This window comes from Balaenoptera musculus, chromosome 6 (assembly GCF_009873245.2).
Source record: "Balaenoptera musculus isolate JJ_BM4_2016_0621 chromosome 6, mBalMus1.pri.v3, whole genome shotgun sequence".
NCBI classification, from domain to species: domain Eukaryota; kingdom Metazoa; phylum Chordata; class Mammalia; order Artiodactyla; family Balaenopteridae; genus Balaenoptera; species Balaenoptera musculus.
This window is the reverse complement of record NC_045790.1, coordinates 30,924,842-30,944,518: the sequence shown is the minus strand read 5'-3', so window position 1 is coordinate 30,944,518 and position 19,677 is coordinate 30,924,842. Positions and strand designations below refer to the sequence as shown.

Genomic DNA, 19,677 nt, shown 5'->3' with positions numbered 1-19,677 from the left:
GGGATGAGGGGCCCCTGGGCTCCAGCGTAGAACTGTTTAAATTAAAATGGACCACCGATCAGTGTTCACTTTCTCCAAGGAAGAAAGCATAAAGCCTCATGTCCTCACTCCCCAAGAGCGAGCTGTGTTGATTTACTCCAGGCAGATGCTTTTGACAGGACCCTGTAAAATCAAGTCGTGAGTTTATTGTAGCAGTTAATTATCAAGCCTTTTCTAGTGCTAATGCCTTTTACTTCTTACTGGGGAAAACTGGGCCTTTTACTGGGACAAAGACTTAACTTTTAGTCAAGAATGTGTTAAAATAACATGAGGAGGAGATGATTTAAATATATTTAAGGACAAACGCAGAAGCATTTGCTAACTCGTCGTTTTGTAAAGAAAGCTGATTTCATTCACAAGTCTCTTGGAATACTCTTTGTTCACTTCCCAAAGAAACAACGCTTTCAGCTTTATTTTAACAATATGTTTACTCAACCATTCAGGTGACGGGGTTCTAGCCACACACCACTCTCCTGGGCTGGTCTGACACCACAACTACCTCAGACTTTCTGATGCTATGCATATATGAATCTTGGTTTTAGATGCAATAAGAATTGCCTCGAAGCCCTCCATAAAAGCTAGGAAAAGAGTGAATTAGAGGCAAAAGAACCTCGAAAGTAGGGGGTGGGAGTGGGTGGGAGGAAGTTGGAAGGGGGCATAGCTTTGTTAATTACTTCAGGCAGCAGAGAAATCTGGTTATGTTTTCTCAGCACATGTTAATATCATATAAAGAGACACGAGATCTTGCTAATCTGTCGACCCCTCAGACAAAGTTTATTTGTGGTGACTTTTAAACTCCTGACTTGCCTTCCAATCACCGAGTTTAAAATGAAAAGCTTTAAATAAACACCAGGAATAGAAGATAAATAAACTTTTTTTCCCCCTTGCAAGTGCCTAGCTTGGCGAGGTTCAGACTCAAATCCCCAGAGGACAGAGCGCTCTCTTTTGTGTTAATGTTTAAAAGATTTTCCAATGCCGGAGTTTATTCCTACTGCAAACATTTCTATTTACAAGGTCAAGTGTATCAGCACTCGACACAGCTTAAGAGTGTAATTATTTATCTAAGGGCGTTTGAGTGTAGATCAGTAGCTCTGGCAGGAGCCCAGCCTTCAGCCCACTGCTAAACAACTCCTCACAACAATATTACAAGTTCTGGTAATTGTTCCTCTCCCCAGTATGTTTACTTTTGCCCGCCCGAATGTTTTGTAACAAAATTTTGTACTTTTTTACCCAAAGTGCGAAAATGACTTTGAAGTTGAGTCTCCCAGGTTTCCTAAGACCTATTGATAACAGATGTTATTGACATGTTTGATTGTATGAGAATGTCTAGTAGCCGGAAAGGACGCTCCTGAGGGTGGGGGGCAAGGGGAGGGTCCCAGTGGAAAGGGGGAGGGGGAAAGAAATGTCTGGGTTAGCCCCAAATTATGTGAAGCCTCTCCACAAACGTAAATACCAATGGAGACCAGTCAAATTATATCTTGTAGCTGCCTCATTTACAGATGTCTAATTGTTCATTAAATTGAAGGCAGAAATAATAGCCCTCATTTCTCGTCTTGTACTGTATTTTAATTTCAGTTGATGGTTGATAGATTCCCAGTGGCCCCTCCACTCCCCTCCTCACCCATTATTGGGTTAACCACAATGTAACTCTGGCAAGTAACTACACCATATTCATTATTTAAAACTCTTTACTGATGTACACATTTTAATAAAATCAAATAACCAAAAAAAAAAAAAAACACAAAGCCACCTTTACTTAAAACATAGGACTTTTTTTTAAAAACAATGTCTATAAAAATACAATGTTTAAGGCAGTTTGGAAATGCATTTATACATTTCTACAATGTCCATAAATTCTCTTGAAAATAAGAATGTTAACTTCAAATCTATAAAATACACTGTACATTTCAAAATTGTTCTAGATAGAGCACACTTCACAACGGACTGTGGTTTTGGATCCCTGGTGACAAACGGATTCTTTACATTTCAGGGAGGAAAGGTGTACCATGGATGCGGATTTAAGTTTTTTAATTTCTTTTAAAAAATAAATTATTTCTGAAGCATACAATTTATAAAAATTCTATATACAAAATACAACAACTGGTAACAAACCCCAGTTTTAATACATTTTATATACGAAGTACCAGGGGTGAGCGCCCTGATAAAAGCAGAGGCAATATATATTCTCCGCATATTTGTACGTACAATTTCTTGATGTAAAGAAAATGACAACAAAACAAACATCATAAAGAGGCTTTCATAGATGGCAGTGCAGAGCTCTTTTAAATAAAAAGTTGCATTGTTCAACACCACTAGCAACTGTTTAGATCAGAATTTTTGGATCCTTAATCCTAAGAAATGTGCTAAGAGATCAGAGTGGTGGCAATGAAATTAAAGTCAAGGGCTAAAAATCACCCAAAACTAATTAAGGAAAATTAACCCCTCTCATGCCTGCCCCCCCCCCCCCCCCCCCCCCCCCCCCAAAAAACAGGATTCTGGGCGCGGATACCAAGACTAAACGAATGAATCGGTTACGACTGCAACGTCTTCACTGGCCACAATAAAAGTCGATTACCTGCACTTTTTCCCCCCTTCGCAGGAGAAACGCTAATAAACAGCCCCTTTGCAAATATAAATCCTCCTTCAAAACCCCTGCTCCAAACCCAGTCCCTTGAAACTCTTAAGACCCCACTGGTCAGCATCCTCTCTCGGAGTCCAGGACTACGGTTCTGTCCCCCCAGGCCCGTTTCATGTCGGGGGTCCGGAGTTAGGCTGGTTTCTGCGGGGAGTGTCTGGAACCCGGAATGGGGGCAGGGGAGGATGTCCAAAAAGTCCTGCTCGGGAGAGGAGGCGAGGGTCGTGCCAAGAGTCAAGGCGGGGAGACCGGCTAGGCAGAAACCACCTAGAAAACGTTTTGGAAAATACCCCCGACCACCCGTCTGTTCCCGAGTCACAGGTGCCCCGGCGCCGACCCTCCCGTGGCCGACGGCGGGGGGGCGCGAGGGTTAAAAGAGCAGCGGGAGCAGCAGCAGCAGCAAGATGGAGGCGAGCGGGGTCCACGCGCCTCGGGGCGCCGAGCGGCAGCCGCTGCTGCTGCTCCTGCGCCCGGACCCGTATGGCAGGTCCCCGCGGCCGCCCGCCGCAGCAGCGCCGCCGCCCGGGCGCGGAGGGTGCGGGACGCCGTCGTCGTCGTCCAGCGGCTGCTCGCCGCCCGCGCCCCCGGCGCGCTGCTCGTCGTCGTACTCCTCGTCGTAGTAGTCGTCCAGGCCCCCGTCCGAGCCGCTGCTGCCCGGGCCGTTGCCCAGCTCGGCGCCGAAGCACAGGCGGGCCATGTTCTCTTTGACCGACTCGCAGATGGGCCGCTCCAGGCCGTCGCACACACAGTCGTTGAGCAGCGCCGCCTTGGGTACGGCCAGCATGTCCTCGATGACCGTGCGGCACTCGTCGGTGCAGCGCAGCCCGTTGAAGAGCTTCCCGCAGTAGGTCAGGTAGCGGCTGAGCGCCAGGTTGCAGCGGCTGTCGCGGTCGCAGCGCCGCCGGGCCTCGGTGCAGCCCATGACCCCGCCCGCGCCCGGGCCGCCCGCGCCACCGCCGCTCGTCCGGGGCAGGCACGGCTCAATGGCGCGCTTGGTGGACTTGCAGTTCTCGTCTTGCGCGCAGTCACAGTCCTCCAAGGCGGGCCCGCGGCGCGTGTGGTTGAGCTGAATAAGGGCCGAGATGCAGTGGCTCGGGCAGCGCCAGCGCGACGAGAAGGACGCGGCGGAGGCCGGGAAGGCGGCGGCGGCGGCGGCGGCGGCCCCCGGCGCGTCGCCCCCGCTGCGCTGCGCCAACACCGGCGCGCACGCCTCGGCGTACTGGTTGTAGGCGTAGCTGCACTCCGGCTCCCCCTGGCACTGCAGCAGCGCCTGCCAGCAGATGAGGCGGCGGCCGTGCGCCAGCCCGGAGCCCCGCGGCGCCGAGCCCAGCAGCTGCAGCAGCGCCATCAGGCACAGCCAGGCGCCCGGCACGGTCCCCCCGCGGGCCCCGCCGCCGCCGCCCAGCAGCCCTGCCACCATCGCGGGCAGCGGCGGCCGCCGGGCGAGGAGCGGAAAGGACACGAGGCGCGGGGAGCGGCGGACGCGGAGCCGGCGGAAAAGTTTGCCCCAGTCCTGCCAACTTCTTGCATGAGTGTTTTCATAAATCCATGCGCGCCGCTGGCTGGTGCCCCGCTGCTTGCAGAAGGTCGGCTCTCGCTGGGACTGCAGGGGCTTCCTAGAAGTGCAAGGCCGCGGAGAACCCCTCCGGTCGGCCCCCGGCAGTGGCGGGAGGCGCTCACTGCCGCCCCGGGGGGCTGCGGGCCGCGGGGTCGCGGCGGGGCTGCGGGACCGCGCGGCGCCGTGGGTGCATTTTGCTCCGCGCCTGCAGATCCGTTGTGCGGCCGCGGCGGCTCCTTCCTCCCAGGCTCAGCGCCGCGCCGCCGCCGCCGCCGCCGCGGGCTCTCGCATCGCGCCGCTTCCTGGCTCGCGTCCCGGCGCTGCCCGCCTTCCCGCGGCCCGGCCGCCCGCGTCCCCTCCCCCTCCGCCCGCGGCGACCCCGGCCTCGGCCGAGCTCCGGGGAGCTCTTTTCGGGCGGCGCGGGGAGAACGGGAAACTCGGCGCGGCCGGAGAGCGGCTCCGGGGCTTCCCTCGGCGGCGGCTTCTCGGGTGACAAGGAGCCCGGGGAGCGGATCCGCTGAGCCTGGCTGCGGACTCGCTCGCAGCGAGGCTTTAAATACAAAAGTGGGCCGGGAGCCCCCGCGTGGTGCCGCGGTGCCCCCTCATTATGCATGCATGGAAAAGCAAACAAACAAAAACATTAGCAACGCTCCTCCGGCTCGCCGAGCCCTGGCCCCGCGCGCTCCGAGCCTGCCCGCTTTCTCCTTTCTCCACTCTCTTTCGCCCTTTGCTCGGCCCCCTTTCCCGGCTTTTCGAGATGCTATTGGTCCCGCCTGTTGTTGTTGAAACTTTTTTTTTTTTTACGAGCCGCTGGAGTGGGGTTGCGGAGTGGGGGAGGGCGGGGAGGGTGGTGGGCAGCTCACATTCAGGCATTCAGGGCTTGAAAGGAACGGCTTAAGGAGCCTGACAGAGGCCCGGGAGCTCCTCCTACTCTTAAGGAGGCTCAGATATGGAGCCCTTGCTGGCGCACAGAACCAGAGGGCAGAGCTCAGGGGCAGCTGTTTGCAACCGACTCGTCCACGGTCCTTTTTGTTTGGTTCTTCTTCTCTTCTTTTTTTTTGGTACTTTTATTTAATTGTCCCTGGCCCCCATGTGTACTTTCTACTGGATTCAGAATTCAGTTTGTTTTTCGAGTGCCCCATCTTTGCCTGATCATCACAGGGGGAGGAGAGAAATCAGAGAATTTGATGCGGGACGTTTAAACTTAAAAAAAAAAAAATCCAAACGCACACAAGAAAGAGGCACACGCTTTAGTTAGGGAGATACTGATGAGATATTTACAAATCCTTCCTCTACCACCCCTTCACCCCCCCAGCCACCCTGATGCCAATGGCAAGTATGGCCCTGGAGTCAGACATCATTGCCAATTGCAAGCCAGAAATCCAATAAGCCAAATTAATTTTTTTTTTAAAGAATATAAGTTTCTAACACGGACGGCGATGAAAAAACAGTAATAGTATTAAAAATCTTTAGGGTTGTTGAGCAGTACCATCTGGCCGCAGTCACAACACAGAGGAAGGGATAAATTGGCACCCTCCAAGGTTTCTATTAAAGCCCATGTTTCAATCTCTCGGTTTAAGGGAAACCGCACAGGTACCGCAGCCTCTGCGATCCAGGCGTGGGAGTTTGCGAACTACCTTAACTGCGGCGCAACGCAGCCTTCGACCACCAGAGGCACCCGGCGTCTGCGGCCTGTCAAAAACTGGCGCTTTTTTCCTCCCCTTTCCGTGGAGAGACTATCAACTCCATCTGTCACAAAAATTAAGGCTAAATCTCCTCTCCAGAAGCCGAGGGAGCTGGGGCTCCAGTGCGCACGGAGTTCGGCTGTCTGCCTCTCCCCGGGGGCCCGGTGAGATGGAAATGGCAAAAGTTAGAATAGAGACACAGCGTCCTGCAGACTTCGGCTGCAGAAAAGCCTCCTGTTCTGCGGAGCCTGCTGCATTCCTCAGAGCTCAGGGTCTGCCTTAGGAAGTTGCACCTCTGCAATCCCCAAAACAAAACTAAACCAAACAAACCTCAAAAGAGCCAGGTTTGAAGTGAGACAGACCTTGTTGCTCTGACTTAAATAATGGAAAACACATAAAACAACAATCACAATCTATATTAAAAAAATATATATAGAGAGAGAGAGAGAGAGAGAAAGGCTGCAATTGTATGGCTCATTAGAACAACCATTTCCCAGGTTCTGGGTTTGTTTTTGTTTTGTTTTTGTTTGTTTTTGTCTTTTTTTTGGTTTTTTTGTTTTGTTTGGTTTGGTTTGGTTATTTGGAATTGTAATCTCCATCCTGCCAGGAGGGCTCGAACCAGTCACAATACTTTTCTGGGACTTGGACCCTTCACCTGTAAGGTTCAAGGCCAGACCGGACACTTGAGAAAGTCCTTTCATTTTTAATACTCTGTGATTTTAGGCTCATAAAAACAACATCAACAGTCAGCTGCATGTTAAGCCAATGTTTGTTGAGTCCCTTTAAATAGTGGGTCTCAAACCTTAGTAAGTGTGAGGACTCGCCTGGTGGCCTTGTTCAAACCCAGATTGCTGGGCCCTCTCCTGGAGTTCCTTATGCAGTAGGACTGGGGTGAGGGTGAGGGGCAAGGATCTGCATTTCTAACAAGTTCTCAGGGAATGCTGCTGCTGCCTGTTGGGAACCAACTTTTGAGAACACCTATCTAGAGGTCCACATGTTTTGTTGTTGTTGCTTGTAAAACTGCCCTATCCTGGCCTTGATAGAACTCTCAGTAAGATTTCAGCAAGGCCTGAGAGCTTTGAGAGCTCTGGGGTCACCTCAGGACCCCAGTCTCGTGCATTTCAGGCCTGCATGGCTGTCAGCTGCCGGAAAGACCAAGGCTGAAAAGGAGGCTATGATGATGAGATAGGAGGAGGAATGAGCTCCCTCCCCCCTCAGCCCCGAGACTGAGTACCACCTTGCCTCACATCCAGGTTTTCATTGATAGCCACCAGACCTCCAGCCATCTCTCATCACCCAGACACTAATCCCCATATCACTCTGTACATCCTTAAGCTGACTTAAGCTTAAGGTCGTGATTCCATCATGAGCTTTCCCTTCCCACACCCCCACCCCCCCAAAACCCCACTTCCCCTGGAGCTCTCAGTTTGTTCTCAGCAAAATCTCCCATGTTCCTAGCCTCTTTCTGAGCTGGATCTCCACGTTCTTACTCTATAAAACGGCTGGAACCTACAGAATGGGAGAAAATATTTGCCAAACCACATATCTGATAAGGGATTAATATGCAAAATATAACAGGAACTCATACCACTCGATAACAAAAAAATAAACAACCTGATTAAATAATGGAAAGAGAACTCGAATAGACATTTTTCCAAAGAAGACATAAAAATGGCCAAGAAATACATGAAAAGATGCTCAACATCACTAATCATTGGGGAAATGCAAATCAAAACCACAGAGATATCACCCTGACACCTGTTAGAATGGCTGTCATCAAAAAGACAAGAGATAACAAATGCTGGTGAGGGTGTGGAGGAAAGGGAACACTCATACACTGTTAGTGGGAATGTAAATTTGTGCAACCACTACGGAAAACAGGATGGAGTTTCCTCAAAAAATTAAAAATAGAACTACCATATAACCCAGCAATTCCACTTCTGAGTATTTATCCAGAGGAGATAAAATCACTATCTCAAAGAGATATCTACAATCCCATGGTCATTGCAGCATTATTCACAGTAGGCAAGATAGAAAAACGACCTAAGTGTCCATCAATAGACAAAGAATGGATAAATAAAATGTGGTATGTATATCTAATGGAACATGATTCAGCCATACGGGGGAAAAAAAAAGAAGAAGAAGGAAAATCTTGCCACTTGCATGAACACGGATTCCCTTGAGGGCATTATGCTAAGTGAGATAAATCAGACAGAGAAAGACAAATATGGTCTGATCTCAGCTATATGTGGAGTCTTAACCAAATTCATAGAAACAGAGAGTAGAATGGTGGTTGACAGGGACTGAAGTTTGGGGGAGATGAGAAGATATTGGTCAAGGGGTACAAACTTTCACTTATGAGATGAATAAGTTCCAGAGATGTAACGTACAGCATGGTGACTATAGTTAACACTACTGTATCGCACACTTGAAAGTTGCTAAGAGAGTAGAGCTTTAATGTTCTCACCATAACAACAGCAACAAAAAATGGTAATTATGTGAGGTGAAGGATGTGTTAACTAACCTTACTGTGGTACACATTTCACAGTATGTATGTTTATTAAATTGTCACATTGTACGCTTTAAACTTATACAATGTTATATGTTAATTATATCTCGGTAAACCTGGGAAAACAAATCCCAGCTGGTCTTTTGAGGCACAGCCTCCATTTTAGCCCTCTTCAGTCCTGGCTGATTTTTCTTCCATAACCCACCTCCCACCAGACCTCGAAGTGGGGTACACAGGCTGTTGTTCCTCCCTTGTTCCCACTTCCAAACTATTCTCTTCTCTCCTCCTTGGAAACTTCTAGTTTCCGTAAATGGCTGTCAGCTACTCCAACAGTCACCTACTGACTTTTCCTCCAGGAAACCTTCTCAACTAGGATTGCTCCTGGGAACCGCAGAAAACAGAAAATGAGTTGAGTGGCTGTTTCCTCCATTCTCTCAAGGATGGTACATAACCAGTACTGAAACCTATTGTCATCATCAGTTAGATCCATTAAACTGATAACCTGCCTTCACTGACCAAGCTTGCTTTAATTTTTGCTACAAAAAATTTGCATGTCCTTCAAGTGTCATGTAGCCTAAACAATAAGATGTTTGCCCAAGTTGTTTTTCAGGAACTTGGAGTCAACTGTGTCCAGTTTGGGCTCTAGCCGGTAAAGACCCGTTAAGACCACCCATCCACCAACTGAGCATCTCAAGTGTCTGCTCCATGACCTCTTGATATTAGAGAGCCAAAAACTCCACCCTAAGAACATGCTAATTTGCCATTTTCTGAACACTTGTCTCACGAAGACGCCTGCAGCTTAGTTGTGCCTGTGCAAAACGATGATTACCTCTCCTTTTTCTTATTTCCAATCACCTTTCCTCACTCTCCGCAAAGCTCAGCTATATCCCATAGATACCCTGAGCCCTTCTCCTTCAGAGAGACAGATTTGAGACTTGTTCTCCCATCTCCTCATTTGGCTGCCTCGTGAATAAACCCTTTGCTGCAAACCTTGGCATCTCAGTGTTTGCCTTGCTGCATGTCGGGCAAATGAACCTGGTTCAGTAACAGCACCACTCTGGGCACAGAGGAGAAGTTGGTCCATCACAACGGATGCTGTATCAGCCAGGGCTTGACCAAAGGAGAGTCCATGAGCAAGACAGATGAAGGATTTATTATGGAGAGGGGACCTCCCACAAGGTGGTAGCTGGGCAGCAGGCGGTGCAGTCTGTTGCTTCTGTGTCTGTTGTTGAGCCTGAATTCACTGGGGTTGGCCAGACAGGTGGTTGGAAAAGAGAGCTGGACCTTGAACCTATGAGGAAAACTGGAACCAGTTGGAGTGAACTGGAACTTGCATCTCCCTCATCACTTCCAACCTCGGTGCCACAGGGGGTGACTCGTAGGGGAAGCTGGCACCTTCAAACCTGGAGCTGATACGCACTTGGTCCAGGACTCAGAGAAGCTGAAGTAGGAAAGCGGCAGGAGTTTGGGAATCTCAGGTCAGGTGCTGACCCATCCCAGCCAAGGGGAGCTTTAAATCAGCAAGGAAGGGAGCCAGCTGCCCCAGCGCTAAGGCCTCCCCCACCTTCAGAGCTTACAAAGAATGTGATGCTGCTGCTTCACTTCCAGATCTGGTGCAGAATTCCCCTCGCGGCCAACAGTAACAGGCAACAGCGTGGGGAGGACAATTCAGGGCACACAGCTCCATCTCAGTCCAGTGGACATAGCACAGCGCCATCCCTGGTGCATTTGGGCATTCGGGCTTAATTCTCTCAGGGGTGCATTTCCTCATGGTTTCCGCATCTGGCTCACTGGTTTTCTCTCCACACTACTCTTCAGGACAACCTCGACCCCTGAGTTCCTTGACTTCTTACATTCACGCACCAACTCTTAACCATACCCTAGACCTAGGCATTACCATAACTGTGTCACCTCGAAAGTCTCCAATTCAGAATCTCTAATTGGAATGTCATTTCACCGACCACCACCCCCTGTGTTTCCAGTCTGTCTCTGTCTCGGTGCTGTCGCCTCTCACCTGCTCAAGACGTTCTTTGCCATTACTTCTGCTGTTTACTTAGCTCCCTTTCTACTGTATCATGCCCACCCACCTATAATAAGCTATACTTTGTTGTATCTTCAAACAAAACAGATGTTTCCTAGACCTCAAGTCCCCACTCAGTAACTATCCCATTTCTATGAAAACTCCTTGAAAAAGTTGCTTTTACTCTGTCTGCTATCTCCTCAGTTCACTATAATTGAGATTCATCTCACCATTTTTCTCATCAAGGATGACTGAAATTTTGCTCTACCCAATCAACGGTCACCTCTCAGCCCTCATCTTATCTGACCTTTCGACACCACAGGACATGACTGATAACCCTTCTCTTCAAAGTGCTTTTTCATTTGGATTCTGGGACTCTATACTATCCTGTTCCCCATTGTAATCACTGGGGGCTCATTTCTCATCTAAACTCACTCCTTAGGTGATCTCATCCAGTGCCTAGATTCTAAATTACATCTAAATTACATTGATAGTTTCAATCCCAGTCTTTCACTGATTTCTGTGTGTATGTATTCACTTGATTGCTCAATGAGCATCACAAACTTAGCTTGCCCCAAGAGACTTCTGATTTCCCACTCCCAAAATGTGTTTGTTGCCTGGTCTTTCAGTGGTATACATTCTCCAAAATTCGTCTCCATCAATTTCCTTCATCCCTTTATATCCATGCTACTCAGATCAAGAGGCAGAGTCTAACATCTTTTCCCTTAAACCTTGGGCAGACATTAGTGACTTTGACCAATGGAATGCAGTGATAGTGACTGACACTCTGGGGCTTCCTGGAGAGGGTACAAGAAGACTTGCAGCTTCTACGTGGGCCCCTTGGAATGCTTGCTCTGGAGAAGCCAGTTACCATGTAGGAAATCCGACTACTTTGAGACTCCCATGCTGCAAAGAAGGCCAGGCTTGCCATGTGGAGAGGATACATGGAGATAGAAAGAGATGCCTGGGCAGCTCCCAGCTTTTTCAGCCATGTGAGTGAGGAAGGCATAAGATAGGTGAGTGAAAAAGACATCTTGGATGTCCAGCCCAGTGGAACCTTCAGATGACTCCACAGCTGCCATCTGAAGAAAAGCACATGAAGAGAAACCCCCAACCCAGGGTCGGGACTAGGGCGAGGGGAGGAGGCACCAGGTAACAAAATTAATGGGATGCTCACTGTCATCGTGATGCTGCAGGGACCTTGAGAGTGAGTGCCCCTTACATCCTAGTACCCTAGACACTTCATTCACCTCACCCTAGTTCTGGTCTTGCCCCATGAAAGAACAGCACAGCTTAGCCCTGTCAACCCAAAGGATCATGAGAAATAACAAAGAATGTAGTTTTAAAGCACTAAGTTTTGAGGTGGTTTGTTATGCACCAATAGATAATCACATACACACTTTCCATCATACCCAATTGCTTGGGTCAAAGATCTACCTGGACTCTTCCTTTTTCTTCACATCCCATATCCAACTGATGGCCCATCACAGTCAGTCAATAAAAGATTTGATAGGCTGAATGCATGAAAGATCAGAACTTATTGCTTGTCTTCTATATTAGCCAACTCAGAACTAGTCGAAACCACTTATACTATAGAAAAGGGAACAGAGACCCTGAGAGGTTAAAGAATATGGAATAGTTCTGAAGCCTTAAAATAGAACATGATATTCCCAGAGTGTTGAGTGGTTCGGTGAAAGAACAAAAGGTACGTGATAAGCACCACCTACCTCTTGGTGCTTAGCAATATGGCAGATAGAAAGCCATAAGAAGCAGATCTGTGCCCTTTTGGGGACTTAGCAATATGTCAGCTGGCCATTGGGGGGTGGCTAGGATGCTTACCACTTAGCTGAAGGCTTAAGTCATAGGTGCCCTCTCACCTGTTTTATTTATTTTTGTTTTTATGACTAGAGAATATGAATACATGGTGTCAGGCAACCAGTGGAAACCAAACAACATCTACTCTAGAATTCTAATCCTACTTCATATCCTGCATGTCTACCCCATTCTCTCTACAAGTCTTCTCTTTATCTCTCCATTGCTTTCTTAAGAGGAATGAGTTCTTGGGAACAAAGTAGGATGGGAATCTCGTATGGATGGGAACCCCATTCATGCACAGCAAGTTGGGTCATGCCCATAGCTGAAGATCTGGGGCCTTCTCCTGAACTCCATCTTTCCTTATAACCCCCTCAAGGACCATTCCAAGTCTTATTAATTTCATCTAAGAAAAAGTCTCTCACACCCAACCTTCCTGTATTCCCACTGCCCTGGCTACTTAGAGTTTTTCACCATTGCTGACCACTAGGTGTTTCCCAACTCTTTCTCTAAATTGGAGGTTCTTAGCCAGGGAAGTGTCTCAGAATCACTTGGGAGGCTTTTAAAAAATACATATACTTGTACAAGTTCTGTTACACTTGGATTCTTCCCCAAGGCCCAGGAGTGTGTATTTTGGGAAAAAAATTACAAAGGTATATTTCTGGTTAAGTAATCCTGCCAGTGGTTCCCAGACTCGGGGATTTCACAGATAAGTTCATTTTTTAAAAAATTTGGATTATCTTTGAAAAAAGATAACAACTTTTTAATTTTGTCAAATGTTAACAAACAAATAAAAAAATCCTTACTACCAACTATTAACATTAGTGTTTTATTAAATAAAGGGAACTTTGAAACCACAAAGGCAGGGTGGAAATAACTGGAGAATAGAGGCCTTTAAATTGAATGCATTTAGATTTTTAAAGAATTTAATACATTGTCCTATTTTTTTTCTCATTTCAACAGAAAGTTACTACACAAGGGAAACTTCAGAAGCTTTTGCAACTTCGGACAGCATTTTGGAATCACTACTCTAAAGTAATCCTCCATGCTGCTGCTAAGTCTGACCAAATCACTACTCCAGTTAAAAACTTCCAGTAACTCTTCAGAATGCCCAAGGTCACTACCATAACTACAGGATGTAATAGTTTGGAAAACCAGTTCCAAATACTTACCCCCATCTTTTCCTGCCTGTACCTTCAAACACACGTGCATGCACTCACACCCACAGATACACATATGCACCCACACATACATATGCATGCACTCACATACACACATGCAGGCACACATACATGCACATACACTCACATATGCACGCGAGTAAACACAAATAGGCATTTCTCTCTGAGCATCAGTCATGGCATTGCCATCCTGCTTTTAATCTGGGGCCTTTAGTATGTTTGTCTCTTTGTCAGAGAAGTGGTTCTGGCCCCCACTTTTAAGGGAACGTAGGAGAGGGTCTCCCTACAGAACCCTTATTCCTTGGATAATACATGTAATGTCAACACCATCCTCTCTGTGTGCACATACTCTTTGTAATATCAGGTGGCAGCTGACTTCCCAGATTTCTCCTCATGTGCACTTGGCTCTCACGGTCAGATGAGTTAATGGATGAGCTGTTTGGGGTGCCACCCACCCAGATGCAGACACTATAATATTGAGACACATCAAAGTTTCAAAGTAATAGCAGTCTAAGACCAGGAGGGATTTATCCTAGAGATCCAAATGCAGGAAATGTCACCACATAATCTGCACCAATAAATTAAAAGAGAAAAAGATATGATCATATCAGACAATGCTGAAAAGACATTAGTAGCCATTGCTAATAAAAACCCCAGGCAAGGGAGCAATAGGTAGAAACTAATTACACGATGTAAAACATACAGAAACCAGAAACCAAAGTTACAAAACGCTAGAGCCGTTTGAATTAAAATTGGAAATGACATGGATAGTCAATGCCATTATTACTTAATATTTCCTTAGAAGTTTTAACAAATATAATAAGAACAAAAAATGTAATGATAGACACAAAAATTGGAAAAGAAGATATAAAAACTCTTTCAGCAAACATGGCCAACATTACTAGTGATGGTCAATACTTAGGTCCTCCTCACCTTTTCTTGGCCACGCACACTCCCTTTGCAGTTGGGCAGGATGATGTAACCAGTTCTAGCCAGTGGGCTGTGAATGGAAGTGACACCCAGCACTTTTAAGATGAGGCATTTATATCCTCCTGCCCTCTCTTTCCCTGCCCTGCTGAACCTAGAAGCATCCAGTTGTTTTGGGGGTAGGGATGGGGGTGGGACTAGAAGATCAAAACAGCCTATGGTGCAAATTCAATACTCTAGAGCGCAGCTGTCCTGGACCCACAGCAGTTTGTGCATGAGTGAAAAAAAACTTATGTTGTGATAAACCCCTGAAATTTTGATATTATTTGTTACTACAGCATAACTTACCCATCCCTAACTGACATAGTTAATGGCATAATTGCATGCTTAGAAAACCCAAGAGATGCTTTTTTAAAAAATCACTGGATGTGGGCTTCCCTGGTGGTGCAGTGGTTGAGAGTCCGCCTGCCGATGCAGGGGACACGAGTTCGAGCCCTGGTCTGGGAAGATCCCACATGCCGCGGAGCAACTGGGCCCGTGAGCCACAACTACTGAGCCTGCGCGTCTGGAGCCTGTGCTGTGCAACAGGAGAGGCCACGACAGTGAGAGGCCCGCGCACTGCGATGAAGAGTGGCCCCCGCTTGCTGCAACTAGAGAAAGCCCTCACACAGAAACGAAGACCCAACACAGCCAAAAATAAATAAATAAATAAATAAATTAATTAATTAAAAAAAAATCACTGGATGCAATGAGAAAATTTGGTAAAGTCCCTACCTACTAGATGAATATAAAAAGAACTTTTCTGTACTCCAGTCATGAACACTTAGAAAAGAAAACTGGAAAAATACTTTCTGTATATTTGTGACAAAAGATATAAAATATTTAGGAATAAATTTTATAAGGAAGACTTTGGACCCATATGAATAGTTATAAAATACTATTATGAGAATGAAAATAAGATCTGAATATATAGAAAAGTATCCACAAAATAAAATGCTAATTCTCCCAAATAATACATAAATTTAATGCAATTCCAGTTGAAATCTCAACAGGGTTTTTCTTGGAATTGGATGAAATTATGTTAAAATTCATATAGAAAAATTAATGACTAAAAATACCTAAGAAAATTACAAAACTGAAATGAGAGGTATCAGAACATACGATATAGCCTTAATAATTAAATCAATATGGTGCTGATTAGACCATAACCTTTGTCATATATTTACTTCACAAAGGTTATGGTTTAATCAGTGGGAAAAGTGTGGTCTCTTAAATAAATGGCGCTGGAAAAACTGGCCATCCATTTAAGAGGAAATGTAAAAATACAAATTCCAGATAGAAACTTAAATATAAAAAGTAAAATAAAAATCAAATAAGAAAATCCAGGCTATGACATATATCCTAGAATTTAGAAAGACTCTTATAACCAAGACTGGAACATCAGAAGATAATGGAACAAAAACATACATATTTGACTATAAAAAAAATTAAGAAGTTGTGTATGGAAAAGATAACCAGAGACAAAGTCAATAGACACACCAAGATCTGAAAAGAATATTTATAAAGTAGACGACAAAAGACCAACTTTTTAATAAGCAAAGAGCTCTTATAAACTTATAAGAAAAAGACAGTCTAAGAGAAAATGGGGAAAGATGTAAACCCAAAGTTCACAGAAGTGCAAATCCATATGTCAACAAACAAGTGAAAAAAGATTTAAATTAGTTAGTAGTCAGATCAAAAGAAATGAGAAAACAGTGAGATATCACTTTAACACCCACTAGACTGGCTAAAATGTGGAAGAACTGTGACAGTAGTTCTCCTAAGGATATCTCCAAACACTACTGGTGGAAATGCAAATCCTTTTTGGAAGTTGATGTAGCTACACCTTTAAAATGTAAAATAAATGTAAAATACAACCATTTGGCCCAGCCCACTACTGAGAATCTTTCCAATAATAATACAAAAAAAATAAATAAATAAGAAAGGATGCTGTGTATATTCTAGCAATCTCAATGGAAATACTTTTTTTGCCAAAAGTATTTTTTTCCCAAAAAGTTCTAGGCAAAGTGCTGGAACCTCACCTGGTCTAGGTCGTGCACCCATGTACCTTAGGAGTGAGAGAGAGGAAGCCCCTGAAGGAAAACCAAGGGTGTCATCAGAAGAAAAGTGTCCATTGTGCCAGGGCTCTACCAACGCATTCTTTGAGTTGGTGCTGGTCCATGCACTGTTCCTCAGTGGCCCCTGAGAATGTGAGAGTAACGTACTTGATACTCTTATAACAATTTGGAAGAATAATTTTATGGCTGTTGAATTGAATAATAAAAATTGGGGACTGCTATTTTGTAGGTATCATTTAAGTTGGGTGATATGGTGTCTTCTTCTCTGCAGATAGGAACTTTTCCAAGCTAGAGAGTATGGAGACCAACAGCACTCACCTTGAGCAGATAAATGTCTGCCAGCAGTGTAATAGGCTGGGGAACTTGACGGGGTGGTGTTTATACTAATTAAGTGACTCTTTCAATCCTGAATAGAAAAAATCAGTTAATTTGTTGCATTAAATTTTGAATGAACTTCTATCATTTCACATCATCTTTACAAAGCCTCCTTGATAAAGAGGTGATAGAGATCACTTTGCCCCACCCCTTCAGGAAGGTGATGGCAGCCTTATATCCACAAAGATACTGGGACCTTAAGATCATGGTAGAGCATACACCTATTTTTATTTTTATTCATTTATTTTTATTTTGTTTATTTTTATGTGATGGATGGAAAAAATAACCTGGTCTTTCACCACAGATCATTGGAGAAGCTCTATGCTATATATTGATACTAGTTATTTTCTTTGGTTTTAGAGGCAAATTAGTGTTAGGTGCAGGAACTTAAGGGCTCACCACTGTGTGAAGATTAATAAAAATGTAAGAAACAAACCTCTGATTCTTCAAAGAACGTCGTTAATAACCCCAGGATGCCAAGTGACAGCACGACCCAGCTTGTGCTCAGAGCAGACAGAGCAGCTGTTCTCCAGGGGGTGGGAAGCAAGCTCCACACCATCGCTTTGGGAGATAAAGATGCTGGCTGGGTTTCAACAAGAGGAAATCTCACAGAATCAGCAGGTGCTCCAATTCTCAGGAAACTTGACTTTCATACTTTCTGAAAGAGAGATATTAATGAAACAGTGATTTAAAATCCAAATAGATCATTTGAGGCACAATCTGCTTTACTCTCTGTGGCTTGCAGTTGGCAGTCAGTACAATTTTCCTCAAAAAGTAGTTTTTCCAAGGTAGCACCTTATACACATTTGGACATAACATCTTAAGTTCTCCCATAATTAGGGCCAATTCTTTCGTGGGCATTACAGAATGTTTCAAAGCTATGCCAGGCCTTGTTTTAAAATCTGGTTTTTCACTGTTGATATCAAGGAGAAACTTTTTTGTAACTGTGTCATAAACCTGGATCAACTGTTCTCTAAATATTAATAACATAATTTGTTAGAGAACTTACCAAGTGTCCTAAAAATTTGCTTTTTATTTTGTAAAAATCTATATAAAAGGAATAGGCTTCCCCTCTCCACCCCACGCCCCCAACAAAAAAACTTTCAACTGCAAAATTATCTATCAGCAAGCTAATGTAAAATTCCGGAGTGTGTAGTTAACGCTTCTCAAACAATTTGGTTTGAATTGTTAACATTAGAATTGCTTACGTCTTTATTGCTAAAAGTATGTAATTGTCATAGAGTATTTTGGGGAAAAAAATCTATGATCTTATTGACTAATAAAGATTACAAACTATTTAATGTGTATCCCAGGACTGTATCAAATATACCACAGGTGAGTTCACACTCATCCTACATTTTAAAGCTGCTTTCACACTTACCTGCTCATTTTTCACTGACTTTGATTCAGTTGAAGCCAAAAGATATCTACTGAGTGCCTAACTATATGTGCCAGGAAGCTGAAGTATTTTTTTTTTAACATCTTTATTGTAGTATAATTGCTTTACAATGTGTGTTAGTTTCTGTTTTATAACAAAGTGAATCAGCTATACATATACATATATCCCCATATCTCCTCCCTTTTGTGTCTCCCTCCCACCCTCCCTATCCCACCCCTCTAGGTGGTCACAAAGCACCGAGCTGATCTCCCTGTGCTATGCGGCTGCTTCCCACTAGCTATTTATTTTACATTTGGTAGTATATATAAGTCCATGCCACTCTCTCACTTTGCCCCAGCTTACCCTTGCCCCTCCTCGTGTACCCAAGTCCATTCTCTACGTCTGAGTCTTTATTCCTGCCCTGCCCCTAGGTTCTGAAGTATTTTTAAAAAAATCTTCCAACTTTGTTCTTTTATCCTTGTTATTATTAATAAACTATTTTTTATAAGCACTGCTAGGTTTACAGAAAAATTGATTGGAAAGTACCAAGTTCCCACATATCCTCCGCCCCCTTGCCCCTGCCCAGTTCCCCTTTTTATTTACATATTTTATTAGTATTGTATGTTTGTTACAATCAATGAACCAATATCAATACATTATTATTAACTAAAGCCCATAGTTTACATTAGAGTTCACTCTTTGTGTTGAACGTTCTATGGGTTTTGACAAATGTATAGTGTCATGTATTGACCAGTCTATATCATACTATTATTATACAGAATAGTTTAATTGCCCTGAAAACCCTCTGGAAGCATTCTGTTTTAACCTAGAAGGGACGTTAAGTTGAATCTTTTCATTTAAAGCTTCCATATTTAGTATTCCTTTTTTGCCCATTAAAAAAATAAATTGAGGCCATACATGCTATTTGAATTCAAAAGTTGTACACATTTCCATCAATGATTAACCATTTATATTAATAGAATCATTCATATAATTCAGTTATCCATCGCAGAAATATTTATTGAATTCTTACCTGGGTCAGCACTCTGTTCTGATAGTCTTCTGATGAGGGAAGTTTGTGATGGGTGGCTTTATGCTATAGACCTTTGTTTCATGCATGGATATATTGATACATTTAATTACCAAAGCTCCTTTCACAGTGTTTTTTTTTTCCCAGTTTTTTTTTAGATTATTAAATGTATTTTTGAATAGGAAATATATGTATATAGTGCAAAACATACAAGGTATAAAAAAGTTCACTGTATCCAGAAAGCCTCCACTCACCTTTGCACCCAAGGACTCACCTCCCTCAGCCACTGTTATCAATTTCTTGTATGCATTCCCAGAGATATTATAAATGTATATAAAATAAATTTTTTTAAACAATGATCTTTGCCTTTTTTTTTCACTTAATATATTTTGGACACTGTTCCATATCGCT

General features: G+C 44.5%; 1 protein-coding gene across 1 annotated transcript; it reads right to left on the bottom strand.

Moving 5' to 3' along the window:
• Positions 1-2,527: 2,527 nt before the first annotated feature.
• On the bottom strand, positions 2,528-4,245 carry GAS1 (growth arrest specific 1). The gene has a single exon (XM_036856366.1). It carries the CDS (start codon positions 4,092-4,094, stop codon positions 3,045-3,047), a length of 1,050 nt encoding a protein of 349 aa, XP_036712261.1. The 5' UTR covers positions 4,095-4,245; the 3' UTR covers positions 2,528-3,044.
• Positions 4,246-19,677: the final 15,432 nt, after the last annotated feature.

Coding starts and splice junctions, on each gene's coding strand:
- GAS1 (XM_036856366.1), bottom strand. CDS start 4,094: ATGGTGGCAGGGCTGCTGGGCGGCGGCGGCGGGGCCCGCGGGGGGACC.